The 23143-nt window shown below is 38.9% G+C and overlaps 1 protein-coding gene across 4 annotated transcripts; it reads right to left on the bottom strand.

Moving 5' to 3' along the window:
• Positions 1–6: 6 nt before the first annotated feature.
• LOC129762785 (uncharacterized) lies at positions 7–13807 on the bottom strand. Of its 4 annotated transcripts, none has more exons than XM_055761324.1 (3): positions 13363–13807; positions 945–1309; positions 7–893 (listed from the first exon to the last, which is right to left on the bottom strand). In XM_055761324.1, the coding sequence occupies exons 1-3, from the start codon at positions 13652–13654 to the stop codon at positions 393–395; spliced, it is 1158 nt and encodes a 385-aa protein (XP_055617299.1). In that variant the 5' UTR covers positions 13655–13807; the 3' UTR covers positions 7–392. The 4 variants fall into 4 exon arrangements, with proteins under 4 accessions (XP_055617299.1, XP_055617300.1, XP_055617301.1 ...); XM_055761325.1 differs by having other exon boundaries at positions 7–878; XM_055761326.1 differs by having other exon boundaries at positions 7–863.
• Between the last annotated feature and the right edge of the window lie 9336 nt (positions 13808–23143).

Raw genomic sequence — 23143 nt, 5'->3', positions numbered from 1 at the left:
CTAATGTTTCGATTTGTTTTTGGGATTGATTTTATTTTACGCTTTTAATTTTTACAAACATGTTATACATGAATGAAATTACATATTCGGTGACGAATTTTGGTACGATGATTGTTTAGCATTCTTACAACTAGCTTCGATTATGGATAAGACGTACGTTATATTTGAATTTCGCATAATTATAGCAATTTTGTATGTTGATGGTTTTTTTGTGATTATTTCTGTCTAACAGGAAGATTCAAAGTAATAATAAACATGAATTAATTACTAAATGCTAATGCCTTAAATTATTACTCGCAAATGGTATACACTGAAACATACGATAAATTAAACAACGGGATAATAAATCAATATTTTATAAACTCATAAACATTCACCCCAGGCTGGGTACGCTAAGGGCTTTCGGACAACCTGCGTTTTCTTCTGTATTTCATTTGGCTCAAGTTTCGCTGTTTGTAATTGGATTGATTGATGTTAGCGTAAATGTTTTCAGTCGACTGCTCAAAGCTCTCGCGATTGAAGCCCCCATTTCCGTGGCTGTTGTATATATCGTAGCTAGCGTTCCTTTTGTAAGTATTCCACGGTTTCTGCACGCCGCCACTGTAGCCATCCTTCTCGTCGCCACGGTTCCATCCGGTCCACCCGTCCCAGCCGTCCCTCCGGACGAACTGCAGATCATCGGCATTGAGATAGTTATCCTCCGACGCTTCCGGGATGGAATCCAAATAGCTGGGTTGCGTTGTTAGGTCGTAATGGTAGTGATTGGATTCGTACCCCAGCGGGATGTACTTCCCTCCAAAATCCTCCATCTGTTGATGGGTATGTTTAATGGGGTGGTTAGAGTGATGCGCATTCACCGACTTCTGTTGGGATTTGGACTGTGGATTAATCTTCTGAAGTTTCTTGTGAAAACCAATGTCTTTACGGATCGGTATATGAACTACCTCTAGCTTGCTACTTTCGTTCTTCTCGTGGTGGTGCTCCTTGGCGAGCATCAGTTTCAGTGCGATCAGCGCGGACACTAGCAAGGATTTTTTGCTCAAAAACAGCGACAAAGCCGTCGCTAGGGCCAACTTCTTCAGGATGAAGTGCATAATGATCATTTTTAGCGCCAAAATACCTAGCCCATATGGAAGCATCTTCTTCATGTGTCTTTTCCAGCCTCTGTGCTTTTTTCTGTGCTTCTTCCTGCGCTTCCGGCTCTTCTTATCACCCACTTCATCATACAAGCCGTATGCATCAATCCCAGTTTTGCCTCCAGGCGCAATGGTTTCGCTGCTGTTTTTGACCCCGACTCCCTTTTTGCGGCCTGTAATGGAAAGCAAAATAAACAAACAAAAACCGCTGAGTGTCAGAGTGTATGAAAACGATTGATTAAAAAAATAGAAATAAATATCAATCAAATACCGGTCAGGCGAAGCATTAAATTTCTAACAGTAGAAAAAGAATTATGATATACCTATACAATTAAACAAACCCGAGAGCGACGAAAAAACAGTTATTCTACGCTTGGATGTACGATGAATGACACTTTTCTCATTGCACTTTCATAGCGTTTTATGCAAATCAAACCAATGGAAAAACACCCTCAAATCCTCAAATGGTAGATGGTAGATGATAGGCATCATTTGTGTGTTAAAACAAATTCAATTTGATGTAATAGATCCACGATAGGAAAGCGCGAAGAGTTGAACTGTGCACAGCGTTTGTGTTCAAATTTGCATGAAGCAACTCGATTACGATCTCGAAAATGGTAAATAGAGATCATGTCTTTTCCTACCTGTACTCGTTATTGTGTGCAATTGGGCGCGTAATAGACAATATCATTTACATGCCACGAACGGGAAGGATGAAAGGGATGCGTAACACATCATGTTCAATGGGTCCAAAGTGTGTAAGATATGAACACTGGAGGGAAAGTGTAAATACAAAGCTGGTGTTACCCATGAATAGCCCATAAAAAATTGCACAGAGTGGAAATTTAGCTAACAAGGCTGAGATAGATTTCTTTTTCGAAAATCGACTATATTTTGTATACATATGTTGGGGTTGGGGTTGGACTTAGTTTTCGGAATTGGTACTGACTGTTTCGAGTGGTCTTCCAATAATATTCAGTTTATATCGTTTTATATTTCACACAGAAACCAATCACTATTTGACGAAATTCATGCCAACTCGACGTTGTGGGTGTAAAGACATGGGTCATTTAAGCAACTTTTCATACTTGAATTATTTGAAAAATAGTTAGACAACTTTTTGAAAAAAAAACAAAAAACAAAAGTCCCTCCCACACATTCAGTTGAGCCCATAGTAACAACATGCAACCGAGCCTGGCGCGCCAGATTAACGATGATGCGCGCGAGAATTCGCCAGAAAGGAAAACAAGGTATCACCTTGCATAAGTACCAAGCCACCGGGATGAATGCAGACTCAGCAGTCTGTAGTCTTTAAAATGGGTTCGATGCTAAAATATAAGTTAGTTCTAAGTATGATGTTATAGCGATAAGTGATATCGTGAATAAATTTATTTTTTATGCTTTCCCTAACGGAAGCTACATAACTGGCGCAGTCTCATAGTGAAGTGGAAGTAAAGTGCAGTAAAGTGCACGACCGAGCAACGTTTATTGGAAACATCTGGACTATCGGGAAACCACCGGTGAGGGAATATCACTGATTAGCGTAGCCCAGAAGCGAGGAACTACCATCGAACCTAATCATCAACTTAGAAACTCCAGGAGATGATCATCATCATCCTCTTGTAAGTAATTTTTTCTATTTCTTCCTAAGTGAGTGTTAAAGTGTATCGCTAAAAAAAAAAAAAAATACGCAACAAAAATCAGCTGCCCCGCAAGCAAAAGTAAAGCACGGAGGCAAGCGGCACAAAATACAACGTTCAGCAATTTTAAAAGCGAGCGAAACTAACAGCCACAAACCGCGAGGTGCAGTGCAGTGTGAGCGAATATCATAGCAGTGCATTCTTGTGTGTGCAAATTATAAGCAAGATTATCATTGGTAAAATGGATCAACGCGAATTTATGATTTCACCCGACCTTATGCCAGCACCAGAGCTGGACGGGAGAATAATTATTGAACAAGAACCTCAGGAGAACCCACAACAAGTCACAGTTGAAAGTTTGTTGGGTCATATAAAAACATTAACGAGCAATCAAAACGCTTTGATTGACGAACTCCATAGATTGCGATCGAAATCAGAAGATCCCTTCTTACAGTTCCGAACACCAGACCCGATTAAAAATCTGGCCACTTTTGCGGGTAACAAAAAAGAAACACATGCTTGGTTAGAAGATGCGGAGAATACACTCGCACTCTTCCAGTCATACAAAAATGAACCCATTTACAGCCAATTAGTGAGAGCTGTTAAAAATAAAATTATTGGCGATGCCAAAGAAATATTAATAGCGGCTGGCAACCCAAATCAGTGGGAACAAATCAAAGAAATAATCCTAAATTCTTATGGGGACAGAAGAGATCTTACATCTCATATTCAATCCCTTTTCTATGTTAACCAGGGTAAGAAGACTCTAACTGAGTTTTACAACCAAGTTAAGAAAATTGATACGTCAATTAAGGCGACAGCAGCTTTGATGGACGACTACAAATCATCCACTAAAGCTATAAATAGTTTAATAAGTCTTATGGCTTTAACAAGATTCATCGACGGGCTAAATGACGAGCTATCAATGCACGTTAGGAGTTATAGACCGCAATCCCTTGAGGACGCTTACTCCATAACTATGCAATATTCTAATGCAGCATATAGACAAAGACTCAACAAACAAACAATAGATCAAAAGACGACCAAAGCAAACAACTTTAGACCATCCGATAGCACCAACAAAAATTACATTTCGCCAGCCCACGTAAACGTTGAAAACTGTAAATCAGAGCCCTTATCTAAGGTAACCAACATAAAAGGAACACACACAATCGACAAATCAGTATCCTTCGATCCGTTTCGAATTAACAAAAAATTAAAATTTTTCATTTTTAAATTTCATAGCTATTTTGACGGTCTCATCGGTTACGAGTCGTTGAGAGATCTAAATGCCAAAATCGATGTAAGCAAAAATATCTTGAGAATAGGAAAGAAAACTGTTCAAATAAAAAAAAAGATTTCCCGAAAAACAAATAATAAATTTAACTGAAAAAAAAGAACAATTTATCAAAATCAGAACCACCAATGACGGAGATTTCATCATAAGCAGCGAAAGAAATATGGGAAATTTTTCAATTCTACCAGGGATCTACCACAGTAGTAATAATACCGCTTTTGTTGCCGTAAAAAATCATGAGGAATCGCAAATCGAAATAAACATGAATGAATTTGAATCTGATAACGATGAATTTGTCACAGCCGAGAGACCCATAGAAAGCCCTAGAAATAAATTCAGCATCTTAGACGATTCGTTGAATCAACAAGAAAGAAAAGCTTTGGATGACATTATCGGCGAATATTCTGAAATTCTATATTCCGATGACCAGAAATTAACCTTTACACATCAAATCAAACACCGAATTAGAACTGTGGACAATATACCGATTCATTCCAAGTCATACCGTTATCCACAAATATTTGAAACAGAGGTACAAACTCAAATAAGAAAAATGTTGAAGGACGGGATTATTCAAGAATCCATATCGCCCTACACATCACCTGTATGGATAGTGCCTAAGAAACCAGATCCATCAGGTGTGAAAAAGTTTCGACTCGTTATAGATTACAGAAAACTTAACGAGAAAACCATCTCTGATAAATATCCTATACCGGATATAACAGAAATTTTGGATAAATTAGGAAGAGCGACATACTTCTCGACACTAGATCTAGTTTCTGGATTTCACCAGATTCAGCTAGACGCAAAAGACGTCGAAAAAACAGCGTTCTCCGTGAGCTCGGGTAAATACGAATTCACAAGGATGCCTTTTGGACTCAAGAACGCCCCTGCGACCTTTCAGAGGGTTATGGATGCCGTTCTTAGAGATCACATTGGTGTTTGTTGTCTTGTTTATATGGACGACATCATCATTTTTTCGAGTTCGTTTGAAGAGCACGTCAAAGACATATGTAAAATTCTTCGCAAGCTGAAGGAAGCTTGTTTGAAGATACAACTAGATAAATGCTATTTTTTTCAGACGGGAAGTTCAATTCCTTGGACATACCGTGACCAAAGATGGCGTAAAGCCAAACAGCGACAAAATAGAGGTTATTCAAAATTGGCCTAAACCAGAAAACGAGAAGGAACTTAAACAATTTCTCGGAACAATAGGTTACTATCGCCGTTTCATAAAAGACTTTGCCAAAATGGTCAAACCTTTAACGCAACTATTGCGAAATGATACTTGCTTTGAATTTACTCCAGATAAAATTCAATGTTTTGAAAAATGCAAAGCACTTCTGACCATGGATCCAATACTTGCGTACCCAGATTTTACAAAAGAATTCATCCTTACCACAGATGCTAGTGACTTTGCAGTGGGAGCTGTATTATCACAGGGACACATAGGGAAAGATCACCCGATTGCCTACGCTTCAAGAACTTTAAACAAATAACTTGTCTTCATGGGCAAGGAACTTAGGGATCGAATTCTCGCCGCAGAAAACCGAACTGGTAGTGTTTACTCGAAAGCGGTTCCCAGCCCAATTGCAACTTAAGCTTTTGGGCAGAAGCATTACCCAATCATTGACTTTCAAGTACCTTGGTGTCTGGTTTGATTCAAAATGCACTTGGAATACCCACATTACGTATTTGAAGCAAAAATGTCAAAATAGGGTCAACTTCCTCCGCTCGATTTGCGGCACGTGGTGGGGAGCTAATCCGGGAGATCTCATAACACTTTATAAAACAACTATTCTATCCATTCTGGAGTATGGCTCTTTTTGCTTTCTCTCAGCAGCTAAAAGTCACCTTCTAAAACTGGAACGAATTCAATATCATTGTCTGCGTATAGCTCTTGGCTGTATGCACTCAACGCATAACATGAGTCTCGAGGTTCTGGCAGGAGTAACTCCTCTACAGAACCGATTCTGGGAACTTTCTCTCAGAATACTGGTGAAATGCGGAGTCACGAACACACTTTTGATTGAAAACTTTGAAAAAATTCTTCATCTAAATATACAATCTCGGTTTATGAGAATTTACCACCACTATATTTCGTCAGATATTTGTCTTCCATCGTTTACTCCAGACCGTGCTCACTTCACCATCAGCAGTTCCTCAATTGAATACGATCTGTCGATGAAACAAGCAATACTTGGAATCTCAGATCAGCTTCGATCAACTTACATTCCCCGTATTTTTAACCGAAAGTACTCAAAAGTCAATTGCATGAAAAGATACTTCACTGATGGGTCTCGCCTCAATGGATCCACTGGCTTCGGTGTTTTCAATGAAAATTCGAGCGCCTTCCGTAAACTGCAGGAACCTTGTTCCGTTTATGTTGCTGAGCTGGCAGCAATCGACTTCGCATTGGGGATGATCTCCAACAAGCCTGCAGACCATTACTTCATTTTCTCGGATAGTCTCAGTTCGCTTGAGGCTCTCCAGTCGATGAGAACTAGTAGGCACCCATCTTATTTCCTCACAAAAGTGAGGCTGCAGATGAGTGCACTGATCGAAAGATCTTATAAGATAACCTTTGTATGGGTCCCCTCTCATTGCTCAATTCCTGGCAATGAGAAGGCGGACACTCTAGCAAAGGTGGGTGCCCAGGAAGGCGAATTGTTTGATAGACAGATTTCATACGATGAATTTTTCCAATTACTGCGTCAGAGTTCCCTCTTGAGTTGGCAAACCGATTGGGACACTGGAAGTCTTGGGCGGTGGTTATATTCAATTATTCCAAAGGTTTCTTCGAGAGCGTGGTTCAAAGGTTTGGACGTAAGTCGTGACTTCATTCGTGTAATGAGTAGACTTATGTCCAACCACTACTCGCTAGATGTGCACCTCCACAGAATAAATCTTGTTCAAAACAATGTCTGTCGGTGTGGAAACGGTTACGATGACATCGATCACGCAGTTTGGCAATGTACGGATAATTACGCAGCCAGAGAGTACCTTTTGAATGCCCTTGAGGTCCAAGGAAGACAACCCTATGTTCCTGTTAGAGACGTGTTGGGAACTCGCGACATCTGCTATATGCAGTTGATCTATATGTTTGTGAAACGGTCTAGTATAAGAATTTAATGCTTTTGTGTTTTTTTTCTTTTTCGTTATTAGTTTGTTTGTATTGTCCCCTCATCTCACCGTCGCCCACCCTCGACAGCTAGTCGAACACCAGATGCTATCCCTGGTCATTATGCACAATGCTACAGTGCGTGCGGCAACCCTCGGTTGAGACAATGATACCTCATATCCATATCCCTAACCTGACCCGTCCCACAAAAATTGTTGCCCCTCTAACCTCGAGTAAACCGCGAGTAATCGGTCGAAACCTACTAAACATAGATTTAAGATGATATTTTTGTATAAACAAAACTTGAGTTAGCGGCTCCGCAAAGCTTATGCGATTGAGCCTTACAAATAAACGAATTGGAAAAAAAAAAAACTTTAAACAAATCGGAAGAAAATTATTGCACAACGGAAAAAGAATTATTAGCCATTATATGGGCTGTTAAACACTTCAGACCGTACTTGTATGGAAGAAGATTTAAGCTTGTCACAGATCATCAACCATTAATATATTCGATGACAAGTGCAAACCAAAAAATTATTAGATGGAAACTAGTTTTAACTGAATTTGACTTTGAAATAATTTATAAACCTGGCAGAGAAAACGTCGTAGCCGACGCCCTGTCTAGGATAAAACCAGCAGAAATAAACTCCAATGACATACAGGAAAATCAAGACGAACCCGACACCGACGGCATGACAGTACATTCAGCAGACACCAGCGACGATCATTATATTTGGACAACAGAAAGACCAACAAATTCATTCAAAAACCAGATCATATTTAAAATTTCTCCTACAGACATAGAAGCTCATGAACAAATTTTCTCAAAATACCACAGATTTATAATCTCAAAACCAAACTACACAGAGCAAGACATAGTAACTATTTTTAAAGAAAAACTTAATCCAAACGGTATGAATTGCATATATTGCATTTTAATGCTAACACAATTAATTCACGAAACATATCGCAAACATTTTTCTCATAACAAAATCTTCAAGCTCCTTATTTCACAGGTATTACTCCAGGACATAAGGCTACCAGAGGAACAGGACGAAATCGTGCGCAAAACTCACGACTATGCCCATAGAGAGATCAAATAGAATAAAGCTCAAATCCTGTTAGAATTTTTCTTCCCCGAAATTGATAAAACATTGAAAGTTTATATAAATAACTGTCCTACTTGCAAAAAATGTAAATACGACAGAAAACCTCCGAAATTGATTCAAAAAACTAACCCCGCAGAAAATACATTTGAAAGGATTCATATGAGTGGAAGAAAAATGCTAACTATAGTAGACGCTTTTTCCAAATTTGCAAACGTGATCGCTCTTGAAACGAGGACTATCGTAGACTTTAAAAGGGCAATCACAGAGCACATCAGAATTTTCGGCAAACCAAAATCGATAACTTGCGATCAAGAACCAAGCTTGACATCGCTTGCCTTCATTGGATTCATGCAAGATTTGGATATTGAAATTCATTTTGCGAGTTCAAGTAACTCAAACGGAATAGTGGAACGATTCCACTCTACACTCATTGAACTATATAGAACTTTAAATTCGAAATACAAAGACATGGAATTCTTCGACAAAATTAACATTCTTGTGGATATTTATAATAACACAATTCACTCAGCGACCGGCTTTAAGCCAAAGCAAGTAGTCTTTAACCACCACAATGAAACAAGCGCGGAAGAAATTTTTCAAAATTACAGTAAAATTCAGTCTGTCATTAAGGTCCTAATGGAAAAACGCAGAAAGCAGATAGAAAATGAAAACAAGGTAAAAACCTTGCCAAAAACTTTAGAACCAGGAGAAAATGTATACGTAAAAGTTAATCAGAGAATAACAAAGGACAAAGACCCATTCAAGGTTTCAAAAGTCGTGGACGATAACGAATTGACATTTAAAGATACTTACGGAGTAAAAATACATAAAAATAGGATCAAAAAATGATTTTTTTTTCTTTTTCTTTTCGGTCTGTTTCAGGATCATTCCACTGACTTCAGCGACATTTTACCACGACGTATCGACAAATAACGGACTTTTGACCTTAAAATTAGACTCGGTTAAGATAAAATTAGGATACGACCGTATAATACATAAAATTAACCTAGATGAAATAGGACAAAATATAAACTATATCGAAAAATTAGCAAATAACCTTAATGTAACGGATCACTTACAACAAACAATCCAGTTTAAAATTAAAAAGGCTTATGAAAAATTGACATGATTTTACCCAAAACGTGCAAAAAGAGGACTTATTAATGCTTTAGGAAACGTGATAAAATTTATAGCAGGCAACCCCGACCAGGAAGACCTCGACTTAATCAATCAAAATTTAGAGATGCTTGAAACTAATAGCAACAAAATCATAGATAATCAAATAAAACAAGTAAAAATCAACAATGTACTTCAAACTACTATTAATAAAGTCTCAAAAACCATAAGATCAATTAAGGGACATGTACAATCTCAAGACACGATAATTAGAAAAGACTTGGAACTCATAAATCTTATTTTGAGTACTGATATCCTGATAAAAACCTTAGAAGACCTCGAAGAACAGATTGCCTTTTAAAAATCTAATAGCTTGAACAAAAACATTCTCAGTATGGCTGAAAAAGATTATATTTTGAAATTTTTAGAAAGCCAACATATTGTCATTAAATTTGAAGATGAAATTTATAAATTCGTAAGATCAGTTGTATCGCTACAAAATAATCACATAATAATTATAGTCAAACTCCCCATCATTGAACCGAACGAGTACTCATTGATGCAGTTAGAACCTGTCAACGTGAATGGAACCAGAATCGACACGAGCATCCGCTATGTGGCCAAGTATCAGCAGTCATTATACGAGCAGAGTGAGAGGTGTTTCATTTGCGACAATAACTTGCCAGTGAACGACGGTTGCATCTCCAATATCCTGACAAATCAAAAAGCTAAGTGTCCGATGCATAAACAACCAGAACGTCCAATAATCAAGGAAATCAGTGTCGGAACAATTCTCATCGACACAAATAAAGCAGTCTACATTTTAGACTCATGTGGAGAATCACAAATCATTTCCGCTCCAACTATTATTGAAACAGGTAACTGCACAGTTACAGTGCAGAATGTAACCTTCAGAAGCAACTCTAAAACTATAAATAAATCTGAATATCTCACACCCATATTTGGAAAAGAGATAGAAACCATTAAGCAAAAACCAGACATCGAAGAAATACACCAGATGAATATCGAAAATTTGGAGGAAATTCAGAGACTTAAGCTTCACATGATCAGTTCTCAAACGCTCGGAGAACTAGCGATAACCTCTACCATCCTGTCAATAGTAATCATCTTATGCATTCGCAGATACAAATCCCAAACTAGAAGTCAACCCAAACAGGATAAAAAAGAGGACATCGTCACCTCACAGATTACCAACAAGAAGTTCGACATCAGCTCCCAGGAAAACAATCAGAAAGGAACAGTAACCGATATCCTGAAGGACGAGCCAACCTGCCTAACGAAATCCTTCCTTCCGGCACCCAGATTTGTCCTTACCAAGGGATCCAGAAAATCAACCGAGGACGCTTGACTCTTAGGGGGGAGACGTTATGAAAAGTCCCTCCCACACATTCAGTTGAGCCCATAGTAACAACATGCAACCGAGCCTGGCGCGCCAGATTAACGATGATGCGCGCGAGAATTCGCCAGAAAGGAAAACAAGGTATCACCTTGCATAAGTACCAAGCCACCGGGATGAACGCAGACTCAGCATAACTTATATATATATGAATAGCCCTTACAATTTCCAACAAGTCATTCAGTTATCGGAAGATGGGCACATTTACAGGGGAAAAAGTTTTTCGAACAACAAATTTTTTTCCCTTTGAAATAAATACAACTAATCCTAATTGTGTTTAAAGTCAAGATGGCGATATAGTGTATTCGACAATGTTTTAGATCTTATTAAAATATGAACTTTTGTCGAAGACGTCAACTTTCTATCTGTTATAGTTTTTGGAATATAAGTCATTTTTGTATGAAGACTCCTGAAAAAAAAGGTTTTGCTCGTAACATTTTTGTGGGTAAATTCTCACGTTTGACATGTTCTTGATATGTTTCTAAATAGAGAAAAGTTAGCAGAGCATGTAAATTGCGATAATTTATACATAAAAATGTTACGAATTAAACATTACTAGTATTTTTTCAAAGAAAAAAAGGCTTTTTCCATGTCAGTGTGCCCATAGTCTGATTTATGGAAATTTTAAGGGCTATTTATATCTATTTCTTCCAGAATTTTAAAAGCATATATTTTCGAGAAAAATGATTTGTTTCGAACAACAACTTTTTTTATGTTTTTCTTTGATATGCTATTAATGTTCTATTCGTTACATTTTAATGTATACACTAGATGACCCGGCAAACTTCGTCCCGCTCAAAATTTGTTTTTTGTTATCAAAACCTTCAAACATTCACGTTTTCTTACTAAGCGCAAGTTCATGGGTCCAATTGCAGAACTGTTCATTGATTGATCTTCTAATCGACCCCGTTGAATTTACCTTTTACTACAAAATTCCTAGTACTTCTACCAAAACCCCCCTCACCATCAGAGAGAGGGGAGGAGTGTCTATTTACCATATAAATGTTTCGTGCCCCCTAGAACCTTCACAAACCAAATTCGGCACCATTTGCTTGATGAGTTTTCGAGTTATACAGAAATTTGGGTTTCATTTGTATGGGAGCACCCCCTTAGAGAGGGAGGAGAAGTGTCGATTCACATTAGAAACGTTTCGTGCCCCGTAAAACCTCTTAGGATAAGTTGTATTACGCAGAAATCGTTATTTGAGTAACTACTGCTTTAAATTATGTAAAAGTAGTTGTTTTTAAAGAGCAGAATAATTGTTTGCATAGGTGTCATATGTCATCTGAATAATCTGATGTAAAAAATCTCTGTTTGTAAAAACTGAAAAATTATCATCTTTTCGGATACATATTGCTGGCATAATTTACACATTTATTGCGTCAATGGCAAAAGTGTCTCATATTCAAACGGATAACAAAATAAAATTATGTATTTATCATACTTCATATGATTTACTCTTGGAGACTGTTCGAAAGATTCACACGAGGACCAATTATAAAATATAATTTTTATATAAAAACATCACATCAAAACAGATTGTTAAGTTAAAACAAATATATAGTTCACAAAAAAAATGTTTGTTTTCATAATCTTGCATGCATTATTGCTTTTGCAAGGAAAAATAATTCCGACCAGTACTACACCCATACCCTAATTTAATACGACCGCAAAGGGTTAATATTGATGTGGTCTACATGTGATTGATGACACAACAAACAAATAGTAGAACTTGCTGTGAACGACCATGTTGTAATGTAACATGTTGATGGTAAGAAATTCATTGATCAAATACTATCAAGGATTCGACTGTGCAATGGAACAAAGAAGACTCAATTCAACAATTTTGTTTCTGGTCCTATCGGTAACACACTAGGTGAGAGTATCAGGTTAAAACGTAGGCTTACGTTTAAGAAGTTGAGTTTGTAAGCATTGTTGCAAGATAACTTGTGTATCGTTAATCATAACATCAATTATTCTATTCAATCTGAATCCACGCACGTTCCACAATTACAACAATTACAATTGGAAACCACTGAGATACTCCGTTCACCGTTTACCGCATATCACATGAAGATTTCGACATGCATTTAATTGTGTGCTGTTTAGAGAGTAGCGAATTTCAGCCACAATTTCTAATTTTATGTTTCTTAGTTCCAATCACGGAAATTGGGTCCTGCTTCTCACCTTATTAAATACATACACATGAACGTTGTTAGGCGCTTGAAGCGTGAAAACATCTTTGCTGTGGAGCGTATTTTTTTATCTCTTGGCGGTATGCAACGCAATTGTAAAACAAGCCAACGGGCTTACAGAAACTCTCGACTGATCATGTTGGCGCGGATTGATCACTGATGTGAAACGTAGAACAACGCATCAACATTGTTGATACGATTCACTGGGTTTCGGCATGTTTTGTACAACCAGTGAGTGTCTTGATTTAATGCCATCTAAATAATGTTGGACGATTTTTCCCCCCGGGCACAACCACAGTTAGCGTAAGTTTATCGAGCAACATTCACAAACCTTCTATTATCACCGGCACATCCAACGGGGTTATATCCAGTCGAAACTCTGCCGGTCGTTGATTGATTGGGGACCACTCGGATTGATAACTGTCATTATTGGACTTGATCAGCCCATGTTGGATCGCTAGCTTCCGTATCGAGCGGAGATTTGACCGCAAATCCTCGTTACCCTTCGCCTCGGACAGTTTTTTCAAAACGTCCAAATGAGACACCCAGCCGCTGCTGGTTACACTGAAAACTGACACAAGCACAAGTGCAGAATGGGCCACACGGTTCATGACACTTTTCATTCTCGCTAGATTTTACAAGTTTTATAACTGTCAAATACTTCAGCGAAGGACTTCGCTTCACTATGAAGGACACACCACTCGGAAAAAGCTGCGTAACGCGTGCGGACTGCGATCTGATCCGGTTTGAAACCGTGGTCGGACTAAATTGAAAAGCTGTAACGATCGATAAAACCATCGAGGAAAAATCGCTTTCCCATCGGTGCAAGACTCCTTTCCTCTGGGCCGGGCGCCAGTTAATCAATGCATCTCGTATGCTTCCCCCGCAGGCAACAATTAACTAACGCGCATCACGATTAGTGGAGCTGATTGCGCAATATATGGGTTGGTATGGGTACACTGGATATGCATTTCAGTGAGCAGTAGCTTCGCAGGCTAATACTAAAGACGCGATGGAAAATGATTGCGTTCGCATCTTGCAGATAAACGAGTAAGCTGGTACCGTGAACTGGGGCTATTCGGAACATTAATATACAAACAACAAGAACATTAAGGAATGGAATGTGTTCAAAAACGGTTGCTACCTTTCATTAATTTTCTCGATGATAATCCTTTGGTAAAACAAAAGCATCGTTGGTCTGGAATCGTCTCCTTCGGTTACATCTGTTTCAAAAATCGAGAGCAAGTAGACCACGATGACTGCTCGTTTGTAGATATCTTAGGCGATACGGAGCCAAATCATTCGTAAATGTCTATCATCTTCTGGTGCGACAGCTGCTAGACGACCCAAGATTAACTCCAATGGCGGAATATTCTCCTGCTTCAATAGAAGTAGCGATGCCAACTTGACTTCGTCTCGGACGCAGTTAATGTAGTTACGAGACCAGCTCGGTGAAATCGGGCTAAGGATCGAGTACACGGGGTTTCCCCCTAGTGAGGCTGCTCAGATCTCGCGAATGGCTGGAAATCGGTGACTGCATACGAAACATTAGAACGCTCTCGATCTTAGAAAACGTAGTTGTTATTGGCCCACAGTGTGAATGAATGACCTCTCAGTATTCGACGGAAATGGTGGTTGAAGGTTTCGACTCCTTCCTTCTACATGCTTCCGTGGGGATGAGGTCGAGATGGATGAAGTGAAAGTTGAAACCCCTGTCCAGACATTATCAATTGCACATTTCCTTTGAGAATTGTTGAAGACAATGTCGGCGCAGCTATAACAACTCCCGATTTTCGCCGACCATCAGAATAACGCAGTAGAGATTCACGACGAGCAATGAGATATTTAACACGTTGAGTGCCACGGTTTTATAGCGACTTTACGGAATTTTTTGAACGTATTAGGTCCATTGTTTCATATCGTATTGGAAGGTATTTTTGTTCGAAAGGGAATGCTTATAAGCTTATATGCTTATATTAATTACCTTCATTATCATATTTTATATTGTCAGTCCAAGGTGACTGGCGACAATACCTAATGCGTTACATAGGGGTTTTTTGAAAATTCGAAAAATTGTCAAAATGGCGCCCATTTTTGGTAAAAATGAGTTATTTTTTATGAAAAATAGCTGTTTAGAAGCTCATAAAAATCGGAAAAACGAAATATCAAAAAATTATAGGAGGTTGTGTCCAAGATACGACCACATTGTTGACGTAGAACTACGCTGTTATTTTATATTAGTCGCTCGTTTATACCTTCGGATATTATTCTATAATGCTGTGAAATTTTAGAAACAACTACATAGTTGAATAATCTCTGAAATGGTTTTTTCGTTGTACAACCAGTTGACGATAATTGATTGATGATTCATCCTTTCCAATACACTAGCTGATCTTATGTCGCAATTTATTTCATGTCAATGCACTGAAAATTTACCTTGAACGCTATTCCTGTAGCTTTTTTCGCAATTGACATAGACTCGGCTACAGTCGATTATATACATGTTGCACCAGCACCATTATTCCACATCTCATAACTACATCAATATATTTTTGGCACCGCATGGAAAGAACAACAATGACAACACTTGCAAGTATCAAATATCATGCTACATGTTATTTAGTATTGCCTCAGTGGAATCGCACCTCTAGGCATCGTTCGTATAACGTAAACCAAGCGCCAAACAAGCGTTCGCCATAGAATGCATACAAAGCCATACATTGATGGCTTGAAACTACTAGGAATATAAACACGTCTCATCATTTTGCTCTATTCTCAAAAGAAACGCTTCTGTTAATATTACTGGCCTCGAAAAAAAGTTGCATTACTTTCTCATGCTCGAGATAAGCACAGCTGTCACCCTTAGTGGAGGAAGTTTTGCTACTGGCAAGCGAAACCTAATCACATACAAAATTCCAGAACGACATTTACTTTCTTCTTGGTGACTAAACAAGCAAAATAAACTCTTTTTGTTAATATCAACAACCTCGAAAACAGTAGCATTGCTTCATCATGATCAAGATTAATGCAAATGCAACCCTAGTTGAAGGCAGTTTTGCGACTGGCACGCGAACCCGAATAACTTATAACATTCCAGTACGACATTGAAGATACCGGGTATTCCCCAAATAATTTTTTGGCACACAACCTTAACACCTGCTTCGCCATAACGTCAGTTTTATGCATTGATGCAATGTCAATAGCACCAACGAAGCCCTGCTTGGAAAAAAGACTGAATTATGCCACACAGTTTGTACTCTTCTGTAACACCCATCGATGCGAATTCGCTGATGAGTTTGTCAAGAGCGAAAGCCTTCACCACCAGCGGGGGGAGCTTGATTTTGGTTGCTGCCAGGATAACGGCTTTTACTTTTTCTACCGACACGCCGAAGTCGCCTACTTCGCTGCTGTTCGATGCGGTGTCACACTCGCGAAGGTTCGGTTCAGTGCAAGCGCTTTTCACTGCACCAACATCGCGTGCATCATTAAATGATGCTTGCTTCGAAATTTTATTGCTCCTGGCAATGCGTTCGTTTTTTGCAGGGCTCGAGCCTGCCTTCCTCTTCTTCTTGCTCATCACACATTACGCGAAGCGTCTAATTTATGACGCGGAAAGAAAAACACACGATAAGAATAACGCGAAAAATGAACTGAAAACACCACACGACGATATCCAAGTTGGATTACCACTGGTGGGGTCCAACCATAAATCGAAGCGCAGCGAAAGCAAAGTGATCGAGATTGCTCAACAGTCCGATGCCGAATAAAAGTTTGCCTCAACGAGATCCACTGTTTATAATCTAGGCAAGTGTTCCCCTTTATTCTTCTTCTTTTCGACCTTCCAGACAGGGGTCCCCCTTTAATACACGCAAAGGATGTAAGATACAGTACTGACCAAATAAATCATACAAACGATCTGCTTTTTTTGATGTAATACAAATTTTCTTCCAACGTATACTAGTTCTTTATATGGGGTGAATATAACTCTTTGAGTCTATTTCTTTCTCAAAATCAGAGTTTTAATCCATCTTTCTCCAAAATTAAAGCTAGTTTCGGCATCATTAATTTAATTCATTTCGCCTTTATATCCAAATGCCTTGGCCTTAACCCCAGCCATAAGGTTCTGCAGGACCTCAGAATCGACAGCATATTGCTGTCTACGTTTCTTCTACACCACTTTAGGTCGTTTTAGAAGGTGCACCTTCATAATGATCCAGTATTTCTATTGTGCGCAGTTCTGAAGTGTTTGTGCGGTTCTTTGAACCATTTTATGATACCAGACACCGTGGAATTCGCGATTCCCATTTTTTTCCGATAGCACGATGCGATAGATCCCTATTTTCGAAGTAGGGTAAATGATTTTGGTTTGTCCGATTTGGGGTGTTTTTACGCAACTAGTAATTGCAAATCGATTTTTCTTCATGAAAAAAACATATAATCGATACGAGTTTGGGTTTGTTGAAAAGTCTCTAGTTGCTAGTACTACCATGAGGCGTTGAAATTATTCAAATTTTTATGTTTTTGAACGATTTTCCTCAAAGAGGAAATATGATCATGGTTTGACCACCTATGATCATGGTTTGTCCGGCTTTAGAAATCACCATTTTTGAATGAAAACATTCGAATTCTCAAGTAGATGTTGCATTTATCATTGCTTGAGTTTACTGTCATCATATTGATAATTTAGGCTTTCTTCAGAATATTGCATTTTCTTGGGCATTTTAAAAGTGTTCACCTCAAACCACTCAACAAAGAGAAACTTTATTTGTGCTATGCACGAAGGACACCATAAACAAACTGCAGCGCGCCAAGCGGTTGCCATAGAAATCATGTGGACAAAACAACATTAGTGAATCTGACAACTCATGATCATAATTGAGGTCATTGAAATGCGTTAATTACATGGTTTAGCTATGTATTTCTGATACAAATGGTGTGCAAGCATGGTGTTTAGGCAAGCAAGGTCTGGTGATCGAATAAAAGTTAGCTCGAATGAGGGGCGCATTGACACCAATAGATGGTGTATTTTATAATCCTTTAAAACATGATTCTATAGAAAAATACTATAAAACTACTGTAAATCATGAAAAAGACCATTTTATTTATATGTTTTGAAACATTCGAATGCCTGATTTGACAAAGGTGTGCTGAATTAGAGCATTCAAAAAAGTGGACAAACCATGATTATATTTTCGACTGGACAAACCAAAATCATTTACCTTGCTCGTGCAAAACTTTTTCGAACACGCACAGTCCCTTTGTCGCCATTTCGAAAATTTTCGGCACCCGATGAAATTAACTCACAGAGTGTAAACAAAACACATTATACACAACGTTGTGTAGATCTTTCTGGTCAATTTGTTCCCATTGTGTTTGAGGAGCTTCAAAATAGGAATTTTCGTTGGTAACTACTGTTTTGTGCACTGTTTCATCCAAAAAACCCCGCAAATCCTCAAGTCTAGGGACCGTGTAGGCCATTCCAGAGTAGATGAATTCGGTTTGATTTGAAACACGCAGTGGTGTTCTCCGCAGTGCGTTTCTGATTATTGTTGTCATTCCTGTTATACGTGTCAACCTTCAAACTCCAGTCGCAATACCATTATGTTATCACATCCATGCTTAGCTGTCTTTTGTATATATCCTTTAATGCATCTCCAGATATTCTTCATACCCTAGAGTTTAAAGTGACCAGATGGTCAGAGGTCTAACGCGGGACACAAAAAACAAAACGTTATGTATATATGTTATGTGAACATAAATCATAGTTTAGCGAGTCTAAACTGATCTGTGCTAATTCTTTCGAAGTATCGGCACTCGATTGTGATTTTTCGGTGGTTTAGATTTTGCTTACGCCTGAAAATCACTCGCTCAATCAGAGTATTTACGCTGGCTAGCCCGATTCAAATACTACAATTTTCTTCAAATTACCGAATGGAATGCTCGAAAATTCCAATTCATTTTTCTTCAATTTTAGTGTTAACGTATGCATTCAAAAAAAAAAGGACTAATTTCGGATGGCGATGAAAGATAATTTAATGGAACAAATCCTTAAATCTTACGTTTATTAAGCATACAACAAAAATGATTCAAGGCTGTTGATTCGCAGCAGCAGCAGCACTGTCAAGCAATTAATGATTAATGATTTTTTCATACTGCAAGCTCCACCCCACAGCGAAGGATTTGGACATCCTGAGACACTTTGTGTCCGCCAGATATAGCCGATCCGGTGTTTACAACATCATCTCCCTGGCCAAAATGGACATTTTTATGCAGAAGCGTCAGACGAGACCGGCCGTATCTGAGCAGCAGGCAATCACACAGAAGGAGTAGCTTGAGATGCTGGTGAACAACTTCTTTCCGGCGAAGTAGAAAACTTCTTGTTCACTAGTGAAAAACTGCTTTTCGTGCTCATCAATGTCATGGAAAATAGGTAATGAAGATGGTCGAGTTTTGAGCGACATAGCATGCGCTGCCGTAGCTATTTCGCAAATAGTGACGTCAGTCGTTGTGTTTATCTTTGATTGCCCACCGCATCCATGTGAAAATGCTATTTTCAGGAAGTAATTTATCACTTAAAAAAGTACATTTTTGTAGAGCTCTCGCTGAATATGAGGCTAATGTGATAGTGTGGAGTGAATATTTGTGAAATCACGTCGAAAGAGACGAATATAAGTGATATTTTCATGTGGCATTTTCACTCCCCCACGTTCATAGAAACAAACGAAGTTTCATTATTTTACCGTTATGAAGTTGATGTTTCGAAGATTCTCAGTGTCGGTGTGTATGTTGTGAGATAATAATCGCCAGTTAATCAAAATTTCACCGAAAATGTTACTGCTTTGGAGAAATAAGCATACAACTGCTCTCTGAACCTTTTTACCACATGAATAATCGAAATAAGCCACGATATAATTGTCTTCTGTTAAAAAACAACCAGTTGAATGATTTCATGAGAATTTTGGCTCAAATTATCATGCAACCGTGAGTACTTTCAACATTGTTTTGTTTCTTCCATATACATTCCATATTGAATGCAAATAATTACGACACGATATTTTGCTTGCCAATACAGATACACTTCGCCTACTGCTCCATCTTTATATGTACCTCATTGCGTGCTCATAATGAAAGACGAGACGAACTTGATGCTGAATTCAACGGATACTTTACGTTCTCTAGGTAAGCGATGACGTCGAATATATCATCCACATCAAGTTCTCGAAGAAGGTCCTTCTCTGACAGACGTGAAGGGAATGTTCAAGCCGCTCTTCTTTCGACTCATATGGTGAACGGGGAGATATATAGTACGAAGTGCTTTCTGGAAGTTGCGAAGGTGATGTGATCTTTATGCCGAACCTGGGATCAGCCCATCATATCAAAAGATATCGGATCAGCTGGAGATAAACATTGTCGCGAAGACCACCAACCTTCCGAACATTCCCCAGCTGCGACCGATAGAAAACATTTGGGCGAATGGCCAAAATGAGGAGAAACAGTTGACCACCAAAGCCACGAAAAGGTAAAAGAACACGCCGACATACATCTTTTCATCGGTCATGGTTGAGGTTTCGGACAACTTCCGTAAGACCGCCCAGCGCTTCACTTACGATACTTCATCAAACAACCCTGCCTCTTCCTGTCGAGTATACACTAGTTCTTCGGACTTATTTAAACGTTAAGCCCTGACCGAGCTAGGGGACAAAATATTTTCGTCTGACTCACGTTGGTCCCTGCGGATCAATAGGGGGCTTTTATAAAAATCATTTTTCAATTTTGTTGCTGTCGCTTCCAGTTGACACTCTCTAAACAAAAAGCCCACTGTCGGTGCGATGAAACCAGCTCAACGTATCAATCTTTGCATGCATTAGAAGCGCTCTTGAACAGTCTGCCAAATAAATGTTTTTTTTTTTGGTTCATCCATTTAAGAAAATCAACATAATTAAGTTGTAATATTGAAATATATTGATATACGAGACATTTTCGTTTCTTTTGCCAAATACGGGACGTAATCTCACGCGGGACATTTTGTTGAAATGCTTCTTTTGACCAAAAAACTCTTTTCCAGAAGTCTACAGACAATTCAGCATATTTTCTGGCAATCGTTTTTCTTGCTCCGTCTATTGATGAAAAGATGCTTGGCTGCCAAACAGCTTTTCAAACTACTTCCATCGAGCCGATGACGAACAGTACGTCTGCTAACATTGCGATTCACTGTTTTCACAACGTTTCTCGATGAAAAGTTCAGATTTTTTCACCCTCTCGAATAATCCGGACATCATCAAGATTAGTTGTACACCACTAGCGGTCCGGCATAACTTCTTCACGATTACTGGCGTTTCGTCTTTTCGTCGTAGGACTACGTCTTTCATTAGGAATCAGAAAAAAAGTAACGATTTTATGATATAAAGTTAACGTTAATAACTACTATTGCTGCGAACGGATTTTGACGATTTGCATACCAATCAAATCGGAAATTCTCTAAAATTTGTTTGATATACCATACACTACAATCCCACAGTCTGGAAATACACCACCGTTTTACACGATTTCGATTTTACACGGTTTATGAAATAACAAATTTTGAAAATGTATATTTGTAGTTCATATGTAAGCCAGTAAAATAGGATCATAGTTTCGACTACGATTGCGATTTTTGTGTTCCAGAGCTGGCAAGTTATCAATTTACCAGCATTTTTGGGGTCTTGATGTGTAATTTGTGTCAATTTTTCAAGCTCTTAGAATGCCAAGAATATCGACAAACAAATCTACGCAGTTGTTAATTGAATCTTGTATCACTTAGTCTGAAGTCAAATCTGAGATCTTCCCGAATTCGTCAACTGTTGAACCAGAATCGCATCAGGAATGCTCAAGTGATGAGGATGACTTTATACTAATCAGAATAACTGATTCGTCTGGGATAGGTTGTAGGTATAGAAACGGCTTCTGGCTGGGATTAACCTTCTTTCCAAATGAGGACACGATGGAAATTTCACAAACTTATTTTATTTAGTTCACTCTAAATTGTGACCGGTCAGTTCAACGGCTGAGGTTCAAGAGAGCGTTGCAAAGCAATAATCGCTCAGCCTACTTCTAAACTTAACAAAGTTTCCAATGAAGGTTGGAAGGAAGTTGCCATAAAAATTGCTGTACCATTTATTGTTAATTCTAACGCAACATAGACCGGCCACCTGAAATGATTAATTTCACAAATATAATTCAATTTTTCTTAATTTTATAAAACACTAGGATCCTCCATGGATATTCCTAATTCATTCTTCTTGATGGTGAAGGTCATCGTCCATTGATGGCAGCAAACATAGTTTGGTACAAGCTCTTTTGAACTCCCCTGTCGGTGTGCGTAGTGTGACCACGCGTGTTATTCCATCTTGACCCGGATGGAGTTCAACAATTCGGGCTAGAGGCCATCGAGTCGGTGGTTGCTGTTGATCCTGAAGAATCACCATTTGCCCGACCTTGAGATCGACCTTGCTTGATGCTGATGATGGTTGTCTTTGAAGTTCGCTTAGGTACTCGCTTCTCCATTTGTGCCAAAATTGTTGAACTCTGTGTTGGATGAACTGATACCTGTTGAGTCGATTTGAAGGTACGTTGCATACATCTGGATCAGGCAGGGCTACTGGGGATGATCCAATCAAAAAATGCCCTGGTGTGAGGATCTCGTAATCCTCGGGATTTTCTGAGAGTGGGATGAGCGGTCGGGAGTTCATACACCCCTCTATTTGTGCTAAAATAGTCACTAGGTCTTCGTACAGCAACGTTGTATTCCCTAATTGACGAACTAAATGCCTTTTGGCCACCTTAACGGCGGCCTCCCAGAGGCCCCCAAAATTGGGAGCGCGAGGTGGTATTAGATGCCAACTGATGCCGTCCGTAGCGAGATTGGTACTTATCTGTTCGGTTGTAGTGCGGTTTGAGAACATCTGGTACAAAGCGTTCAACTCATTTTTTGCCCCAGCAGAATTTGTAGCGTTATCTGAGTACATGTGTTCAGGTTTTCCTCGCCTGGCTATGAAACGTCGAAGCGCAGAGATGAACGATGCCGTAGATAAATCTCCCACAAGCTCAATGTGCACGGCCTTTGTAGCGAAACA

This window comes from Toxorhynchites rutilus, chromosome 1 (genome assembly GCF_029784135.1).
Source record: "Toxorhynchites rutilus septentrionalis strain SRP chromosome 1, ASM2978413v1, whole genome shotgun sequence".
In the NCBI taxonomy this organism is placed as follows: Eukaryota; Metazoa; Arthropoda; class Insecta; order Diptera; family Culicidae; genus Toxorhynchites; species Toxorhynchites rutilus.
This window is presented reverse-complemented; position numbering and strand designations above follow the sequence as displayed.